Here is an 18704-nt window from a genome sequence, read left to right as displayed (position 1 = left end):
TGGATCACTATTTTTTTCCCTTTCAAACTTGTTAAATGAGACCTGAGAGGTATGACGAGTGGGTGTGCAAAAGAAAGAAACACTGATATTATTAAGTAAATGGAGAAACTCAACACAAGGGCTGCTTCTACTGGGCCTTTATAGCTTCGTTCTAAAATAACTAAATAAAAGCGTTGAAGTAGGAAGGTGTGAAAAGGAAGGAATGGTGTTTGAGACTTGTTGCAGGAAATTGGTATTTATTGAAAAATTGTGCAACAATATGTGCTTTCACACCTTATTATGCCATCTCACACTCATCATATGCACTGGCTGGTCAAAACATCTGAAACCACTCAAGAAGGAATCCACTAAAATAAATTAAGCAGCTACAAAAGGTAAATAAAATAACGAAACACTTAAATGAAGCACGTTGCCGCAAAGTTATGTTAAAGCCAGTTTATAAAAGCAGAATTCAAAGTATATTTTCATCAGATCTGGGTAAAAATAGAGTATGTTTAAGAAGAAAAGACATTTGTCAAGATCAGTGAACAGAATTTGAGTAAAAGAAACGTCGACGGTGCCGACGTAATCAAATATTTATTGTGACTGTTTCTGAGTCTTCTTTTCTCCAAAGAAAGAAAGAAAGAGGAGATTGGACATTTTACTGTAAGTTGTTTTGTATGTTGCCAGTTAAAGCTGGACCTCAATCAAACAGGGAGACTGGAAACTGGATGAGCTACAGTACAGTAAACAAACGTGGGCGAACACCAAACAGACCGAAAGCAACCCAGCATGCAAACAGACTCAGCATGCAGACAGAAGCAGGAATGACCCTGGATCTGTTTTTAGACACAGTTAAAAAAAATTAAATAATGAAAAGAGAGGATTTGTTGATAGGTCACAGTTAAGCCTGAGCAATTTTCAAAAGATTACCAGGATATGAAGAAATAACAGCAACTTTCTAATAATCCTAAGCCTTGTTGTTTCTAAACAAATAATTTAAATGAGTTTTTAATTTTCTGCAAAGTGAAACTGCTAACTTAGATTTTTTTTTAAATACCACAATAATCTGTCAAATGGATTCTAATATAATGAGCTGAAAAAGAAACCTTTCTCTTCTGGTTTGTGCTTCAGGTAATGAGGGTTCATTTTAGGGTTGAGCAGCCAGACCCAAATCCTCAAATTGCCACGCAAAAGCACAGCAAATAAAACTTTGTGATAAAAGATAAGCAGAAGGTATTAGTCGATTTTCAGCAGCAATAATTACTTATTGAATAATTTGCTTCCTTGTGCAGTAACAGAAATCCAAATGTAACTTTTCTCAAACATTTTAATCTGTTTTAAAATCCTTTAAAATAACATTGATTGGCCTTTTAGATGAAAGTAAACATATCACATACCTATGGCATCACTGAATCTATACAATCTGATTTTTAGTGTAAAGAAATCTTTGAATGTCTATCACATTACCAATATGCAGATTTTGTTAAAAGAACATTTCATTAGCTAACTATATGTATTTATATGTTTAACTCTGAAAGGTGAGTTTGTACTTTTATTGAATAAATTCACTGTGTGAGATAAACTTTATTAGTGACTAAAATGCTTTCTGTATCTACAAGCAGACTTGGTTTACACTGTGTTTAAGAAAATGTGGTGGAAAAAGATAAAATATTTAATCTTTTTGATTCATGGAACAGCAGAACCATTTTCCACAGTCGCTTTCTGATTGGCTGATCAAAGACTCGGACAGAAACGGGAAAAACAAACAGAGCAGGAAGCGGTTTTACCCAGTTAAATAGGAACAATTTGCTAGATTACATCTATCAATCCGGGGGAGCAAAAGGCCTCAAGTTTGTTTTCAACTTATGAGTTTCTTTTTCTCCACGTCTTCGACATGTTCATCATCCGTCAGTGACGTAAAAAGTGTGTCACCTCATTCCAAATCCAAAGCAGTGCTTCAAACATTCAAAAAGCCAGCAGAGGAAGAGGATTTCCTTTTTGAGAAGCGATTTGGCCAAAAACAAAGCAGCTACCACTAAACCTAAGAGCTGGTCTGCACGCGTCATTGAAATTAAGGTGTAAAAATCTGTTAAATAATCAGAAAATAAGTTTTCCTGCCATCACAGTCACTCAAATTATTTATCTGAAGCGATAAATTATTAACTTAGTTATTAATAAATTAATTATAAATTGTTGTTTCCTAATCGTAAACAGAACATCTGCATGACTTAGCATGAGATTGGCTAACACGTTTGGGCCATTGTCTCACATTTCAAAGCAGTAGTGGACATGTCCACCGTATGAGGCGAATCCTTACTGCTTTGTTTATCTCCCAAAAACTGAGGCAGCCCTGCTGAGAGGGAGATCAAATTACATTCAGAAGAATAGAAAACAAATATAGAAAGGTCATTTACTTGAAGCTACTTCCTCACATTTACCATTGAAAAGCAAGGCAGGAGTGAAACAGCATAAAGTGAACCTGTGTCTATAGTTCAGTGTTCAAGACTGAATTACTGAATTAAATTTACTTTGATGAGATTCTAATTTATTGAGTTTTTTTTTCTTCAAACAAAAGGTGAAGTGATGCAAACCATTTATTGTCCTACTTCAAGTAAATCTTAAAAATTGAGTTTGGCTGTAGTCTCCTGCACCTCTGACGCTCATCCATTGAAGCTCGCAGCTTTCCCATCGATTTTGTTTCTGTGTCAAACTGTTTGCACAATAAGCTGATAAATCCTGCTGGAGTTAATAAAGATCAGAGCTCAAACAGACAGACGGAGACGACAATTCATGGTTTCAAATAAATAAGGAACATGGAGGATTGCATAATGCTGAATGTGGCCCAAGCAAACAGTGCACAGACCGGGATGGTATCAAAGTATTTATCCTCAACCAGCAGGAAGCAGCTTCTGAATATGTTGTGTTCTTGTCCAACAGTTTAAAGATGCCAGTAAAGTTGTGAACAATCTGTTATATCTGTCAGCAGATTAAAGAGCAGGTTCATGTGTTATTCTTTTGTCAGTATTTGCTTTTCTTTTAGAGGGATTACATACACTGTTCTCCTTTTATTGCCTGTATTTTATGTTGTTTTTTTGTTTTTTTTGTTTTGTTTTTACTAAAGTGTTTTGGTCATTATAACCTGATCTGAGTGTCTTTTAGAATGAAGAAAGAAACCTGGAAAAACATGAAAACAAATAAGAATTTGCCAAAGAAATAGACTGCTGTGATGATGGAAAGCCAGAATAAAGTCTAGAAACACAAGTGCAGAAAATATACCCAGAGACAACAGGCAGCACCAATTATCTCGCTGTAAGAATAATGCCTTTCTCTTGAGTTTTCACATCGGCTTCAACCTTTCGGCCGCTCATCTATAACTTAAGTACCTAACTACAGCGAGCCTCCCTTTATCTCATCCTCATTATACTGAAATATTCATTGTGGTTGGTTTCTAAAAACAGCCACAGGGAGGGTGGACACCTTTTTATGTCTTATCTACAGAAGTAGAGGTTCCCAACTGCTGGCTTTGGCACAAATACTTGGTGATGGACGTGGGATGTAAACAGACTACAGTCCTGGTGAATCATCTCTCAGGAGAAACTTTGAAACGCTAACATGTGCAGAGCAACGTGAGAATGGTGTCACAACTAATTTTTTATGTTGATTCTTCAGATCTTAAATCAGAATCAGATTTTATTCTTACACTTAGTCTGCTTAGGAAATGGAGCCAAGGTGATATTTGTGAAAATGTCCCTTGCATGTTTTTACCAACATGGTCCTTCAGTTTTTAATACATTTTTAATTTTTCTGACAATTACTTGAGACTGGTCTACTATCTATATGGTTTGTATCAGAAGGCTAAAGTTTTCTATGTAAACAGAAAGTCTGAAATGTCCTAAAATAAAATTACAAAACCATCCAATATTCTGTAACAAGTATAATTTCTTCCCTTTTAGAACCAAACAGGTTGACTTTCATTAACTAGCTTACAGCTGTTTTAAATCATACCTCAACTATTTATTAGTTACATCTAGTGAAGGATTTATAATACTACTATTAATACTGTAACATATTAAACGAAACGCTCCAGTTTAACAGAGGCAATATTTGCCTGCAAGGAAGAGTAAAAATTAATCACCATTTCCTTCCCAGCATATTTTATACTGAACAGCTTGTCTGTATTTTTAGCTGATTAACTCCCTTTAGAGCTTTGCAAAAGGCATCAGGTATGTTTCCCATCTGCAGAGTTTAACTTATTGATGTGCGATGCCAAAATTGGATTTCTTGCACCCAAACCACCTTTGCTGGAGCTCCTCAGCAATTCTGGACTGAACCCAACAAAGATTCCAGAGTTTCTTCTCAACACATGCAGCAAAATGCAGTCAGCTTGAGAGTTTCACTCTAGCTGAGTTTCCGTAAATATCAAATTTATTTTTGATATTTCAAAAATAAATTTACTTAAGGGAAACTTTTGTTTTTCCATTAAAAAGGTTTGGTGCTAGGACGGGGTGGTTCTTTTTTGGCTGAATAAAGATTGGGTTATTTGGCAAAACTGAAATGAAAAGACATTTTTTGTATCACAGAAGTCACATGATCAACAACCATTTGTTACTACTGGCAGAAACCACAAAGACAAAAACAGGAAGTGGCTGGAGTATCATAGCAAAACGTGTTTAATGACGTTGCGATTTCGATGCAATTTTAATTGCATTTCTTATTCAATGGAAAAACTGCCAGAATATTTGGTCACATTGGAAACAAAGATGCTACTGGAATCGAGTCTATAATGACGTCCAGTCGGTCAGGCTGCCGTTTCACTTTTTATCCTGTCCTTAGCTGTGAGTGTGAGAATGGGATAAACTGAACTTTGGGGTTCTGAAAAAAGTATAGGACATCTGGCAGTTGACTTCTGTTTGAAAATAGAAAAATATTTTATAATTCTCCCTGCATTTTTTCAAGCTATCCATCCCTCACCCCGTCCCTTTTTTATTTGTAGTTTTTGTCTAAAAAGAGTCGCTGCACTTTGACACTGTGAGTCTGTAAAAGCAGCACTTTTCACTTGAACAGTTTGCTGGAGCCCCGTTTAGAAGATATTGGGGCTTAGCCTCAGAAAGCGGCGATCAGAAGCTGCAGTGCCGAGGCTCCTCTGGATCAGAGGGAGTCGGCTCAGGCATGTGAATTAGGACCCCTGACCTGCATGCAGATCCTGGTGTCCTCCCTTCTCAGGTTGTTCAGACATCCCACAGGATTGATTCAGGATTCTACATGTCACTTTTACCCTTGGAAAACTCTAGGAGGCTTTGGACATCACTCCTGTTCCAAGCCCTGATTAGCAGTTTTTTCCCCCCAATAGATCTTTTTTTTTTGATATTCAAATTCAAAACGACATGTTTAAGCTATCCCCTCTTTAGAGATCCATCCCTTTCAGGAGCTGGAACAGCCATTCAATTGCTACATCTGTCCTCTATGCCAAAAATTCAAGCTCCTTTTCTTCCCCTGTGTTGCAGTCGGTGAATTGGCTGTTTGCCAGCCAGCACTTTGCACCGCTGCCTTTCCTCTTCTCCTTTCACAGGAACCTCAATTGAGCCGTGAAAGGCCTTCAGTGGACTCCTACTGCATACCTTCCACATCTAAAGGAGATTGCAATTGCCGTTTATTTTAAACATGCAACAATGTAATTTTCAGAGACATTTAGGGGGTAGAATTTGATGTATATCACATCTTATCAGTTTGAGATAAGAACTTTCCAATCTTTTGCAAAAATATAACATATACATGCAAAAGTATGATTATTTTTAAAGTCAAGAAAGTAGTCCCAGTCCAAAACCTAACAATTCCCTTTTCAGTGTTGTATTTACATTCTCTTTAAGGTTTACAGTGTTGTTTGTGTAAAACAAAGATTTTTTTTCATCATTTTTAATTCTCCCTTGGGTTTTCTTTTCTTTTCTTGGTATCACAGGAAGTACTGCCAGACATTCATTAGCTGTTCTCAGTTACATGGCTTCTTTTCAGATTGGTAAACTTCACCATCGTTATATAAAGACTCAGCTGTAATCATAACAGAACTTTGGATGCTCTGGTTCTTTTGTAACCTTTGTATGTTTTGAGATTTCCAGATATGACGAAAACATTTCTTACTGAAAATGTCCTCGTATTTAAAACAAATATCCTTAAAGCTAGGTGATCCAACAAGGTTTGAAGGGACCTTTAGAAGAGAAAGTTTTGGTAATCATGTCCTCTGTCTTGATTCATCACTTTTGCTGTGATGTGACCATTCCTTGATTTATTTTTTCTTTATTTTATTCAATCCAATTTCTGAACTAAATTTGTCAAATGTCTCTTCTGTTTGACTTCACTTATATTTAAACAACAAATTTTCCATCAGTATGTGACCTTAAAGATCAATGCAGATGGATAATCACCAAACTGTTCACAGCCAGTGTCTAATCCCCAGAAATCAGAAATGGAAGCAGATTTTTCTCCAACCTGGTTTTTCTTCTATTCACTTGCAACCAATTTTATTTATATGGTCTTGCTCCACTTGGCATAATCAATTTCAATTTCTTATTATTCATAGACAAAGGGATCCTCGCTCGACTGATAATCTTTGATCTGGTACCAGTTTACTGCACAGTCCTTCATAATTTGCACCAAATTATGAAGACCAGCCTCCCGGCTCCATCGCTCTCCTCATTTTGTCGCCCTAGCTGACGGCGCTCGTCGCAGGACCGATTTGATTACAAGAATGAGAGGACTTCTATTAGCTGAAATCTCATTTTGTGAACAAAGCGGCATACACAAGCCAGCCTTTTGGAAATATGATGCGCAAGCCTAATTTCCAAACTTGTTATTAGCACGAGAGAAAAGAAAGAAAAAAAACTCAGAAAACATACGTTTGTTATTGCTCAAGCTGCCATGTCTCATGTAATCCTTCCTAAACTGACAAGTCATTTTTATGAGTTATTTTTACAATTGTGTTCTGACTTGTAGCTCACAACAGAAGCCAGAAGTTGCAGAAGAATGATGATTTTATGTACCAAAACACCAAACTGTGGCTGCTCATCAAAATAATCCTGACAGCAAAGTCTCCGACATGAAAGCAAATTCATAAAACTGTATTTACCCACAATATTAATGACTTAGTATTCAGATACAAATATGGCTTGAGAAAAGCAGAGAAGTTCTTACAAGGTAATGCTGCATTCACAGATTTTATGGTGACAAAAACTTCTGCAACCTTGGAACTGGTTTCCATTCTGATGACTTCACAGCTCATAGCCGCAGAGTTTTAACTATAATCATACTCTAAATGATAAGAAAAGGTTCCTGTCACAATCAAACAGCAAGGCTTGCTTTTTCAGCAAAATTACACTTCCTTGGGAATACAAAGGTGGAGCGGAGGAGCTGCAATTTTCAGGTGTGAAAAAGCTTAGGCAAGAAGATGAATGATACTTAGAGAAACAAATGTTTAACTTTTAAATATCATCCGTCTGCTCACAGGGAATGTATTTCTGTTCGTTCAAAAGATTTATAACTTTTAATACGAGTATTTTCACCTCAGCCACAGGTAACAAAAGGTCAAATTGCCTCTTAAGGTGCATTTTTTGTTTTATTTTTTATTTTTTTTAAATCAGAGCAACTGTCCTGATGAGTCATTGCTGCAAAAGGTTTTCAGATGCTACAAAAACCATCAGCAGAAACAAAGTGCGAGGCTCTTGGCCGGTGCTTTGCAGTCACGGTGGACGTGCTGGGAAAAGGAACCAGAGTATCTTCGACAGCGCAGACCTGGAGGAGAGCCAAACCAGCAGCCTGTGCAGCTAAGACAAGTGTGTCCTGTTTTCTTTGCTAGCCTTTGTTGTGAGAGCAACGAGAAGGTTGGATGGGTTCCAAGAGAGGGATGACTGACCACATCCATTCACATGGAGCCGCCTTTTCAGCTCAAAGGTTACAGATCAAAGCGGCGTGTGCTTTAAGCATCAATGCCTATAATTGATGTTAATTTTGTTCCCATTCAGAGTTGTCACCACTACAAGTGAAGGCAATTTGTCTTGCAAGAATAAATCCAGAGGTATGCCACTTTATGACTCAGACCAAGTTTTAGCACTATTTGTGTTTTAATTGGCTGATCTTGAGCTTCTCTTTCCTTTCAAGCATTTTCTTTTAAATTTTATTTATCGATTCTCTGATTGCGATGAAAAATATCATCAAATTATTGCACAGTTGAGTCCAGACGTTTCTGAACGCTGGATGTATGAATGTTGCCCGTCACAAAAAGCTTCAGAGATGCATAGAAATGTTCAGACTGCAGTTTTCAGCCTTTGTAGGCAAAATCTTTTGTTGTGAAAAAATCTTTGGTCTAAATGGGCTGAGTGACAGACTGGCTGACAACACATTTTACACTAAATGACTCGCACAAGGAAAAACTTATGCAGTTTTAGAAATCTATTGAGGAAAATTTTTATTTTTTTTTTTAAATCACTCTCTACCTTCATGTCTTAATATTTTTTGTTCCCACATATGGACACATCTTTACTGTTATAATTTTAATCTAATGGAGTAAAAACCAGTCTAACTTCAGTTATTCAAATCACATGAAGCAAAATTCATGACATTAGACTTTTTCAAGGAACGACCCAAAACGGCAATAAACCAAGAGACGCCACCAAAAGGTGCAGCAATAAGCAAAAACTGCTTGAAAATGAAACATTATTTGCTGAAAACAACAGACCGCAACACAGATGAGAAGAAAAACTTCAGAGAAACAGAAATGTCCTTGCATTTAAATGTCCTTGCATTTAAATGGAGTATGAAGATGCACCACAGAAACACAACACCGTTATGCATTACTGTGATTGAATATTGGAGTAGAAAATGATTATTATCCTCTTCTAGACAGAGCAGCAGCATTAATGTGATTTTTTTAGTTCAGTTCTTTTATAAACTATTGATTCTTGGTACTTTTATAAATATTTGGCTTTGAGTGCAGAAACACTTTACAAATATGAAACGACTGCGAAGAAATGTGGTTGTAACTCCAACAGATTACATTCACCAACACAAGGTTATGGTACAGCATCATAATTTATGACATTTAATAAGATCCGACCAGCTAAAGCAGGAACTGCCACCAAAATTAAACAAAATTTGAGATTGCAATATTATTGCAGAAAGTAGTTTGTGATACTTTTGCACTTGATAATTGATCAGAAATACCTACCTACCTACCAAAAGTATTCAATTAATTTACCTATGCGGAGGTTAAAACTATTGAAGAGAAAGTAATCTTAATATTTCTTGACACTATGTTTCTGTTTCTTTTAAACTCTGCATGTCATTTTGTCTGTAGTCAACTCCCATCTCCCTGTGAATGAAGCTGGTTCAGCAGAAAGGTTCGGGTCTCTGAGGCGTGACACACCAACTCAAACCTTGCTAGTTTGCACAATTTTGCCACAGCTTTGCTGCACATCTGCACTCTGGAACAGCATTCAGCGTCGCCGCAATTATCCCACTTATCTAAATAACAAAAAGCGTTTCAGGAAAATGTGTGGTGCCCATCTGAAGCCTTCGCACAAAGAGAGGTTGGAGGCTTTTCTTTTTCCTTGAGTGTCACCATTAATGACATATTCATGTATGCTACACCCTGTGCAAAGGTTTTGATGCTTTGTCCACCAATCCACTAATACCATCACTTCACTTAATTACCCTCAATTAAGACACTATAAAAGAATTGCAAAGAATTGCTAATGAACTAATTTGGAGACGTGGAAACATTCAAAAGCAGATCCTGGATTGAGAGCAATTAACCCCAGGCATTTTAGATAAGCCACTTCAATCCTTTTGCCCCTTTCTTTATAGAGAAAACGTGAGCTTAGGAAAAAAACAAAAAAACAAAACACCTTCCTTACCCAAAGATAGAAAAATACATCTGTTGTAATGAGCACATAAAAATGCCCAGTGGATTCAAAGTAACAGGTTTTTACTTTTATTTACAGTTGCATATTACTATTTGGGGATCTAATAATCAGATTTTTTCTGTAAGTGAATGATCTAATGATCTAATTTCCAACTTTCTTTTATAAAAAAAAGTGACTATTTATTTTATGAGACCAAAGTGGAAATGATTTAATCTTATTTGCTCTGAAACAAACACACCGACAAAGAAGTGGCGCACAGAAAGACATTCCAGAAAACTCTTTAGTGCCATCACCATCAAATAGTCCATATTTACAGGCAAAGCTAACAATATTTCAAATCATTCTTCATTTCACCAACACATACAGTAGAGTGCATGTTAGTTACAAAGTGTTGCATCATAATGTCACTAGTTGATGCCAATAAAAGAAGAGAAAACAACTGCTTTAATGTCACAAGCTTAAATAGGTGGAGTTTGTCAAATGTTTCTGTCGCTAACACTTCAGGTGAGTTTAGTATGAAAGAAAAAATGAATACGTGGCAAAGAGAGAACTTGCTACCGACCTTAAGGTGCAGGAGGTCTGTGGTGCCGTTTCTCTTCTACATACCTGGGATCTTTGTTCAAGTGATCCGAAGCACAAAAATCCACGTTCCTCCATGTAAATCCAACCGAATCCCTTTGGAAAGAGCAGAAAAGAAGAATAAGAGAAAACCCAGAACTCAGTGTGACTGAAAGGCGGTACTGGATCATAGGTTTTGTAAAATACTATTAACTCTTATTATGAGATATTGTTGGGACATTACAATTCAAGATGATCAGATTTTATGGACTTTCACCGATCTATATCACGCCACACATTTCACTGCAGTGGTCACTTTCATTCAACTCAAAACAACCTCTCCCCCTCTCCCACTTTGTTATACTTGAGCTCATCAATCAGTAGAAACTTGTCCTTTAGAACAGAGTATACTGAGACTTTAGAAATAATTGGGATGCACAAATACGGGAGTGCTTTTTTTAACAAAGGGTTTTACCTTTGCAAACAATAATTCCTTTGAATTTGGAAATTGTTTTTCCATGTTTAATAATACTTAGGTTATATTATTCAATGTTATTTAAATATAGAAATATCTTTTATCATACTGGCTTGGTGCTCATAGAGGCCCCCTGGTGGTGTGAGGGCCCTAAGTGCCATAGGATGGTATTAGGTCCAAAACAATCAAATCAAATTAATTGTTCTCCTCCTTAGCCTGCAATCAAGTTCTACAGACTATCTAATGACCAAATTATTATAAGAAATGCATCTAAACGTTGCAGAATAACATTCAAAAAGAGAGGAGAAGGAAACCCCTTCCAGAGGTTTTCCAACAGATTTCTCTGCCACAAAACGAGACACAACCACAGACATTTGGACAAAAAGCTGACCAGGAAACCAATCAGCTGGATGTAGGAACTGAAAGCTGGGTAGAGACGATGCGCTCTGTGCAAACCGTCAAAATACATCATGAGATAAACAGCAGAAGTCATAAGCTGTACTGACATCGTTCAGCTAAAGAGGAATAGCCACAAATCGAGAAATTCCTCCGTCGTCTGTTATTTGAACAGACCTCTGGTTAGAAATATAGAACAGTGGTGTGAGAAAGTACTCAAACCCAGTTCCACTGTGACCATGTGGCGCTGCTTTCCTGCAGCTTGCCCCATTTGAAGGAACCATGAATTTCTCTCTTTGTGGTACAAACATGAAGAAGAACCTGAATGTCGGACACACATGGGTTATGCAGCAGGAAAACGACCTCATGAACCTCAGGAAGACCCCACTCCGACTTCAGATTTAAACCCAACCCAGATGTTTTGTCAAACCTTTCATACTCAAGAACCATCCAATGCGGCTGAATTAAAACTAGAATAGAAAATGGAGTGACTTACTGCTAAATACTGTGAATATTTGATTACAATTGTTGCCACTAAAATTGGAAAAAAACAGTTTAGGGGTTTTCCGAAATTTGGGATCATAAAAACTTCTCTGTAACTTCAGCTTTTATTATCTGAAACATTTAGGTGCGACATAAAACCAGAAGAGAATTCTGTAAGAAGGTAAATATTCTTGTTTACACAACAAAGTACTGAAATGTTTTTTATATTATAAAGTGCTAAAGTGTTTTTTTACACCATATTTGGTTTAAATGTGACATACCTGTCCATAGAAACTGATGCAGTTGTTTAATTTGAACAGTTTGCTGCCACCTTGCAGGTGTTTTTACCCAGTTAGAGACAATAGGAAGTCTTTGACTAACATTTTAAGCTAAAGTTAGCACTTCTGTGTTATTTAGCCAAAGCAGCAGCACCCTGTTGGTTGAAACAAAATCTAAAAAGGAAAGAAATAACTCTGTCAAAGAGGGATTAAAAGTAATCTCTCATGCTAGTTATAAATGACATATTTCAAATGTATACACAGTCGTGTATTTCAAATTTGAGTAATGTGCAATAGAGGGCTAAATTAGTTTTGGTATTGAAAGGAAAAACGGAGGGAAAAAATGCAACGAACAACGTTTTTAGGATTCCTGGGCGTGTCTGGGGTGTCGGGTCCTGATGCTGTGGAGCATTTTCCATGCTAATGGGCCTGCCAAACATAAACATTCAAAAGCTCAGCAAATCTTAGACAAGCGGGAGACAAGTCACCATACTTCAAAATGGCTGATGCATATACAACACTCCCTTCACTCAAACGACGGCAAACAGGAAACGGAGGTAAGAGGGAAGATTTGCATCTGGGGTTGAGAGAAACATGTAATTTCTGAGAGCGAACAACAATGATTATGATTCAGAAAAATGAAGACTGTCATTTCGTTGCTGAATGAGGAGAGTAATTAATTAGCTTGCGCGTCAAATTGTGTGACAGTTGCTTGGATTGGCTCTTCTGTCGTCTCAATTAGTTTTGTTTATTGTATTTCACCTCCAATATATCCTCTCTTTTCTGCATCTGTTTTTTCTGAATCCCTTGAAGCTAAAGTTCCCCTGAGAGTTTGGTAGTTTTGAATGAACGCTGCGAATGTGTGGACCGCCACAGATATTTTAAAAAGCCATCTGGTCGTTGTGCAACCAAAGCAGCAGCCATTTCCACTCAGCACAAAGTCCAGCTTGTTCCTCAGAGCTGCTCCTCATGACCTGTCCATCCTCTGAGTGGATGGATGAAAAACTATTTCATATATCTATTAGGAGTGTACTGTATAATTTTACATCCAACAAAATTTTCAATAGAATGTGTTTCAAAGTTTAAAGCACTATTTTCTGGTAGTTAAAATGTAACATTTACTGAGAAAATATCTAGATACCATCCACCTTAATAGCATGTAAATGTCCAACAAAAAGATATAAATATATCTTTGAGATGATATCCATGTGTCATAATTTGGTAAGTTGTTGTGAGGATCCAACATGCAGCAGGATGCTGGTTGCTGATCCCGTTGCACCAAAAAAAAAAAAAAAAAAAATCCATTGCAATTTCATTACGGCCCCAAAAAATATATATATATAAATTTTAAAATACCTCATCTAAGCATTAAAACTTTTTCCAAAATTAGAATGTTTCCAATATGCAATTTTTTTTTTTAAAATGTCAAATTGTGCAATCGTATGGTCAAGGGAAATGCAGATAGTGACAAAGGCAGGAACATAAATACACACTGGAGCAATCAAGGAGATAAACAGCTGGAACTAATTACAGGTGAAGGACACGAGACGAAAGCTCAAGTAAATAAATAATAAAAAAATACAAATATTTTTTAGAAACACAAAACAACCAAGAACACTAAGCATATCAAATTCTGGTTGGAAAATTCTTCAGAGCTGTTTGGGCTGAAACGGGACAATGTGAAAATCAAGGCCAACTTAATATTTTCATTCAAGCAAAATTTGGAAAGGATATAAATCCAATTTCTAACGTACATTTATCGGTAAAATGAGGACAATTACTGACCAGTCTGATTTTTTTTCTCCAGTCTTTAGGACATTATACCATTACTGTTGGAGAGTTGCTCCAAGACATCATGAGGATTATTTCCTGGCATTTAATAAAGTGGAACTTCATGCTTTTCAGCCTCAAGTCGGAGCCCCTTGACGGCTGTGCATTGATGGACAGCCCAGTAATCAATAAGCGCTCTAAAGTGCTCGTTGTGACTGGCAGCAGACTTTAACTTCACTTCAAGTAGTTAAGCTCAAAGATCAGTGACGTTAATGCAGATTTGAAGGGCAACAGCTTAGCTGGAAACACTCGGAGACGGACAAAAAAAGAAGAAAATGAGAAGAAAAAGTTTGAGGTTTTTGTGTAAATGTGAGTAGCTGCACAAAATACGTTGAAATTAGTTTGTAGTTAAATTTAATTTTTTTTTTTTTTAAATCAGACACTCAAATGCAGGTAGATTTTACACCATATCATGTTTTATCACATTTAAAACCATAAGATGAAACTTAAATTTCACGACACATCCATTGCTAATTTTCTTTTTTTTTTTTCTTTATCCACTAACCTTTCTCATTCAAGTCAACTTCCTGAAGGCAACATTCACAGAGAGCAGACATGATGACAGGAAACGAGTTCACCTGAGGGATTCCTCTAACAGCCACCTGAACCAATCAGGTGGATGTTATTCAGCTAATTATCAGGGTGGAGGTGAACTGAATCTTTGGTTTGATTTCACTCACTTTTTGTATTTTTTTTAAATCTGTATTAATTCGTAGTCAGAGGATGTTGTTTGTGTAAAATAATTACAGTATTTCTTTATTTGTAAATATATTATTCAGGTATTGAAACTAAACTTTATCAGAGGTATTTTTCACATCTATTGAACTAAAACTTTTGTTTTTGTAAAAAACTGTAATACTGAGAGAACTGCTGATGCTGTGATCTTGGTGCCAGAGATCTGTTGAAAATACTTCTTCAAAATTAAAAGAAAAATCTTTGGCGCTCTGGAGAGCTGCTGGAGCCTGTTGTCTTTTTTCCCCATCATGTGATCATGTGATCTTCCGCTGGCTTTATGTCTGTCTGACATTTCCCAGTGCTTTGAGAAATCTTCCATAAACCAGGTTGCATTGTTTATTCTTAATAAGACAAACATTTTTTGAAAACAACAAAAGACAAAAGAAGTGTTCGGTCTTCTCTTGACTCATCTTCTAATAAAACTAAAAGTAATTCTTACAAACGGCTCAAACTTTTAGTTTAGAATTTACATGTTGAATTGATCATAAAATTGCAGCTTTTTTCTCTTATAAAAACAAATCCCACCAGAAACAGAACCAATAAATACCATCCACAAAAAAATGTGTTTTAACGTATTGTTTTTAAAACGTGTTTTAACAAGTGTTCTTGTTTTTCAGATACATTTTTGACTTGTGCGGAGTATCTTTTTGTGGCTTATTATGGAGATAATATAAAGAGATTTTAAACTTCTTGGCTAGTAAATTATTGTGAAAACGTGGTTCTATATCGAAACAAATCCCTTCATTTTGTTAACTTATTTCCAGATATTTTTTTTGTTTTACAGAAATTTTATCAAAAGTTTGAATGTCTTTATTAGTTCCAAGCCTGTGTACTTGTTGTTGTTGTATCTATAACGTCTATTTGTGGTGTTTCAATTTGCAAATGTAAAGATGATTTGTGTCAAAGACAAATCTCCATCTCTGTGTTGATGAACAATAAAGACATCACTTTATTCTGGATGGAACGGCTGGAAAAAATCCACAAGTTGTGAGCAACAAAAAAAAAAGAAAAAAAAAAAAGAAATGCTGCTGTCAGAGTTTAAAACAAACGTCATCTGATCAGATGAAACAGTATCCTCAACAATTCTGATGCCATAAAAGAAAAGTACATTAGCACTTACTTTTACATATGCACATATCTGATGTATTTTCCATTTACATGACAGAGCACAAGATGACTCTTTGTTCACCGTCTCCCTTAATTTAGCAAAAATAGAGTCCATTTAAACTGTGATTTTCTGTAACTAATTGCAGTGCACTCAAGCTGGCCTTTGAGGCCGTCATGTTCATCAGCATAACACAGAGGAGCACATGATCCATCCAGTACCGCCATGCACCCATACACACTCTTATACGAGTAATGAACATTTTGTGTGCCTAAACAGTGAGTCATGTGCTGCAGATGTATTGTGAATAGGATGTGGTGGGTGAATTTGCTGCGTTTTTGGCTCTGGTCTTCAGGTTTCCGATCGCGAGCAGACAGGTCTTTTTGTCATGTTTATAACATTCGGCGTCACCCTTCCTGCAGCTGCTCCAACGCTGTGAAAACATGTCAAAATGCGTCAAACATCTGTGACAAGATGAGAACAACCTGTACTTTGTGCATTATTTAATTCCTCATTTTTCCCCGTTTGCATCCAAGCTGTCTTCATTTCAGAAAACTGCCGACTTAGATTTTGCAGCTATTGTTAAATAATTGAACTACAGTAGACTTGCAAAACTTATGCAACTTCCACTTAATGCATTTTTTTTTCAGCTGACACAGAATGGCACATTTCAAAAGACACTTTTTTTTTTTTCTTAAATCTGAATGCATATGAATGTATATTTGTCTATATTTCAGAGAACATTCATTAGAATAAAACAGAAATGTCCTTCAGATGAGCTCCGACAGAGATTATTAGTTCTGGTGTTTGAAACTGACTAACTGTGAAAGGTGAATATTGTGCTCAAGAACTGAGGTCATCACAGAGCTCAATAAAAAAAGTTATCTCATCATTGTGATTCTAGCAAGTTTCCCATTGCTTTTTTTTGCATAAGTTAATGGAGGTTGGAGCTCCCAAATGAGAACATAATGTTTCAGCTGTTCAGAAAACATGAGGCAGGAACTGATTAGTGGCTTTCATCTTTACATAGGGTGAAACACAGTGGTGACAGCATCATGCTATGGGGAGCTATCTGCTGTAAAGTGGTCTGGCCCGGCGCACGTGCCCACCCCTCCGCTGCTGTTTCTGTTTGGCACGCGCTTACAGTGGGAAACAACAGCATTAATTTCTCCCCCAGTAGATGTCAGTAAAACATTCTGATCATTTTTTCACTACTAATCCCGATTTGAACAGTTTTTAAAATAATGAAAAATAAGCAGGAATAAAAAACAACTTAATTAATTAAAAGCAACGTGTTTAATCAAACCAGAAGGAAGAATATCCACTATGGAATAGAAATAATAAAGCATTACATTTAAGAGCTTTCTTGTTGGGTGCAGTTTTTTTTCCTACAAGTTTAATTTCCATTTTAAAAGGTGAGCAGTGATTTTGATTTTGACCAAATCTACTTCACCTTTGAATTGGTGTATTTTAATGACGCACCGTCTCTACTTCCTTAACATAACTGACTCATCACAGTCTTGGAAATGCATCCTCACTTTTCACATCTCCCCTCTTTTCCATTGCGCTCTCGCTCTGCCTCCAACACTCCCGCCCCCCTTCCTCTTCCCCACTCTCTCCTGTGCAGCCGACGCGCTTCTCGTCTCCAGAACCTCGTCTCCACAAGCATGTCCTCAGACATGCAGCCACGGTGGCATGAAGCGACCCAAAAGATGCCATCGGGACAACATATGCGCGGGTAAGCTTCGATCTCTTCCCCCTCACTCATGTGCAACAGCCGACCTGCATGCTGGCGCAACCAGTAAGTGGTTCATCTAAAAGCTCCAAATTGAGCGTTTTTGTTTTTCTTTTTCTGACAGATAGCGTGGATCATTTCTACAGGAGGATTTAAGCGTTGAAGCTCAGAGTTTTTAGATGCTGACCGCCGCATTTCTAGTTTAATTAGCATCCATGGCAACAATGTCGTGAAGAATTCTTGCAAAATTTCATAAAGTTGTTGTTTTTCTTCGTTTCTCGGTTGTAACTTACCTGAAAAAAATTACACAAAAGTGTGCTAGTTTTTCTGTTCATTTTACTGATCAGATGATCAGAAAAAACAAAAAACAAAACGCGGCTGTTTGTTTGTTTAGCGGTGATGTAAGTGAAATATTTGTTGCCTGATCCTCAGCTGCCAGTGCCAAACGGAGCTTCTCTTCGGGACTCCAGTGATGGACGTGGTGCATTTTGTGAATCTGTGCAAATGCGAATTCTCTCAATGGATTTCTCTGCGTCAAATTAGCGCGCGATCCCAAATAGCCTACTGATTGTCTGAAGCAGGGTAAACATCAGAGTGTCAGGGTATTCCCACCCAGTCTGCTGAAGTTCTTTTATAAGATGTTTCCTTTGCTTATTTTGCTTTTGCGCTTTCAATGCGCTCTGGATACACGCGCCCTCGCATCTCCCAGAAAAACAAACTTATTTTGTCCTGAACCAACTGGATCAGACTCAAATTTTCATCTTTTGGTGTCCGCCGTGTCATTAAACCTAAATCCATTAATGTACAGCAGCCGAACACCGACTCAGAAAGCTTAGTGGTGTTTAATAAGATCATTTTTTAAACATTCCAAACAGACGCTTCAAAGAGACGCGCAGACATCATAGTTTCCGTTTACCCAACTGATTAAATCAGCCAAATGTTCGGCAGTGATGGTAAATTTTGTACCAAGAATCGTTAAGCTCTTTTTTTTTTTTTTATAATTTCTTCTTTTTTTAAAGATGGGAGAAATAGAGAAGATTTGCGTCGCAGCCGCGCCAGATGTGCGTAAAACGGCGCAACAAACTGGATTTGGAACAACATGCCTTTCACGTTCGGTTGTACTTGTTCATTATAAATATCATTTCTTATGCTCGGATCTTTAAAATCATGCACTGAAATAGATACTTTTTAAGAAAATGAATCTAATAAGGAGCAA

The 18704-nt window shown here is 36.9% G+C and overlaps 2 protein-coding genes across 6 annotated transcripts in view; one reads left to right on the top strand and one right to left on the bottom strand.

The window, feature by feature from the left end:
- Positions 1-18704, bottom strand: part of mtpn (myotrophin) — a 162827-nt gene that overhangs the window by 90796 nt on the left and 53327 nt on the right. The window contains exons 1-2 of one of the 3 annotated variants that reach the window (XM_044108758.1): positions 14419-14474; positions 10500-10568 (exon numbers count right to left, since the gene is read on the bottom strand). In XM_044108758.1, coding sequence (XP_043964693.1) covers positions 10500-10568; positions 14419-14427 — 78 coding nt within the window. In that variant the 5' untranslated portion in view covers positions 14428-14474. Of the gene's footprint in view, positions 1-10499; positions 10569-13868; positions 14030-14418; positions 14475-18704 lie in introns of those variants that run through there. The other 2 variants (XM_044108759.1, XM_044108760.1) reach the window with 2 other exon arrangements.
- chrm2a (cholinergic receptor, muscarinic 2a) overlaps positions 17361-18704 on the top strand; it is a 77664-nt gene continuing 76320 nt past the window's right edge. For 2 of the 3 annotated variants that reach the window (XM_044108745.1, XM_044108746.1), the window contains exon 1: positions 17475-17554. The gene's annotated coding sequence lies outside the window, so the exon portion shown is untranslated. Of the gene's footprint in view, positions 17555-18704 lie in introns of all 3 variants that reach the window. The other variant, XM_044108744.1, reaches the window with a different exon arrangement.

Source organism: Gambusia affinis, linkage group LG23 (assembly GCF_019740435.1).
Source record: "Gambusia affinis linkage group LG23, SWU_Gaff_1.0, whole genome shotgun sequence".
NCBI lineage: Eukaryota > Metazoa > Chordata > Actinopteri > Cyprinodontiformes > Poeciliidae > Gambusia > Gambusia affinis.
The sequence above is the reverse complement of the archived record's forward strand: the minus strand, read 5'-3'. Positions and strand labels throughout refer to the sequence as shown.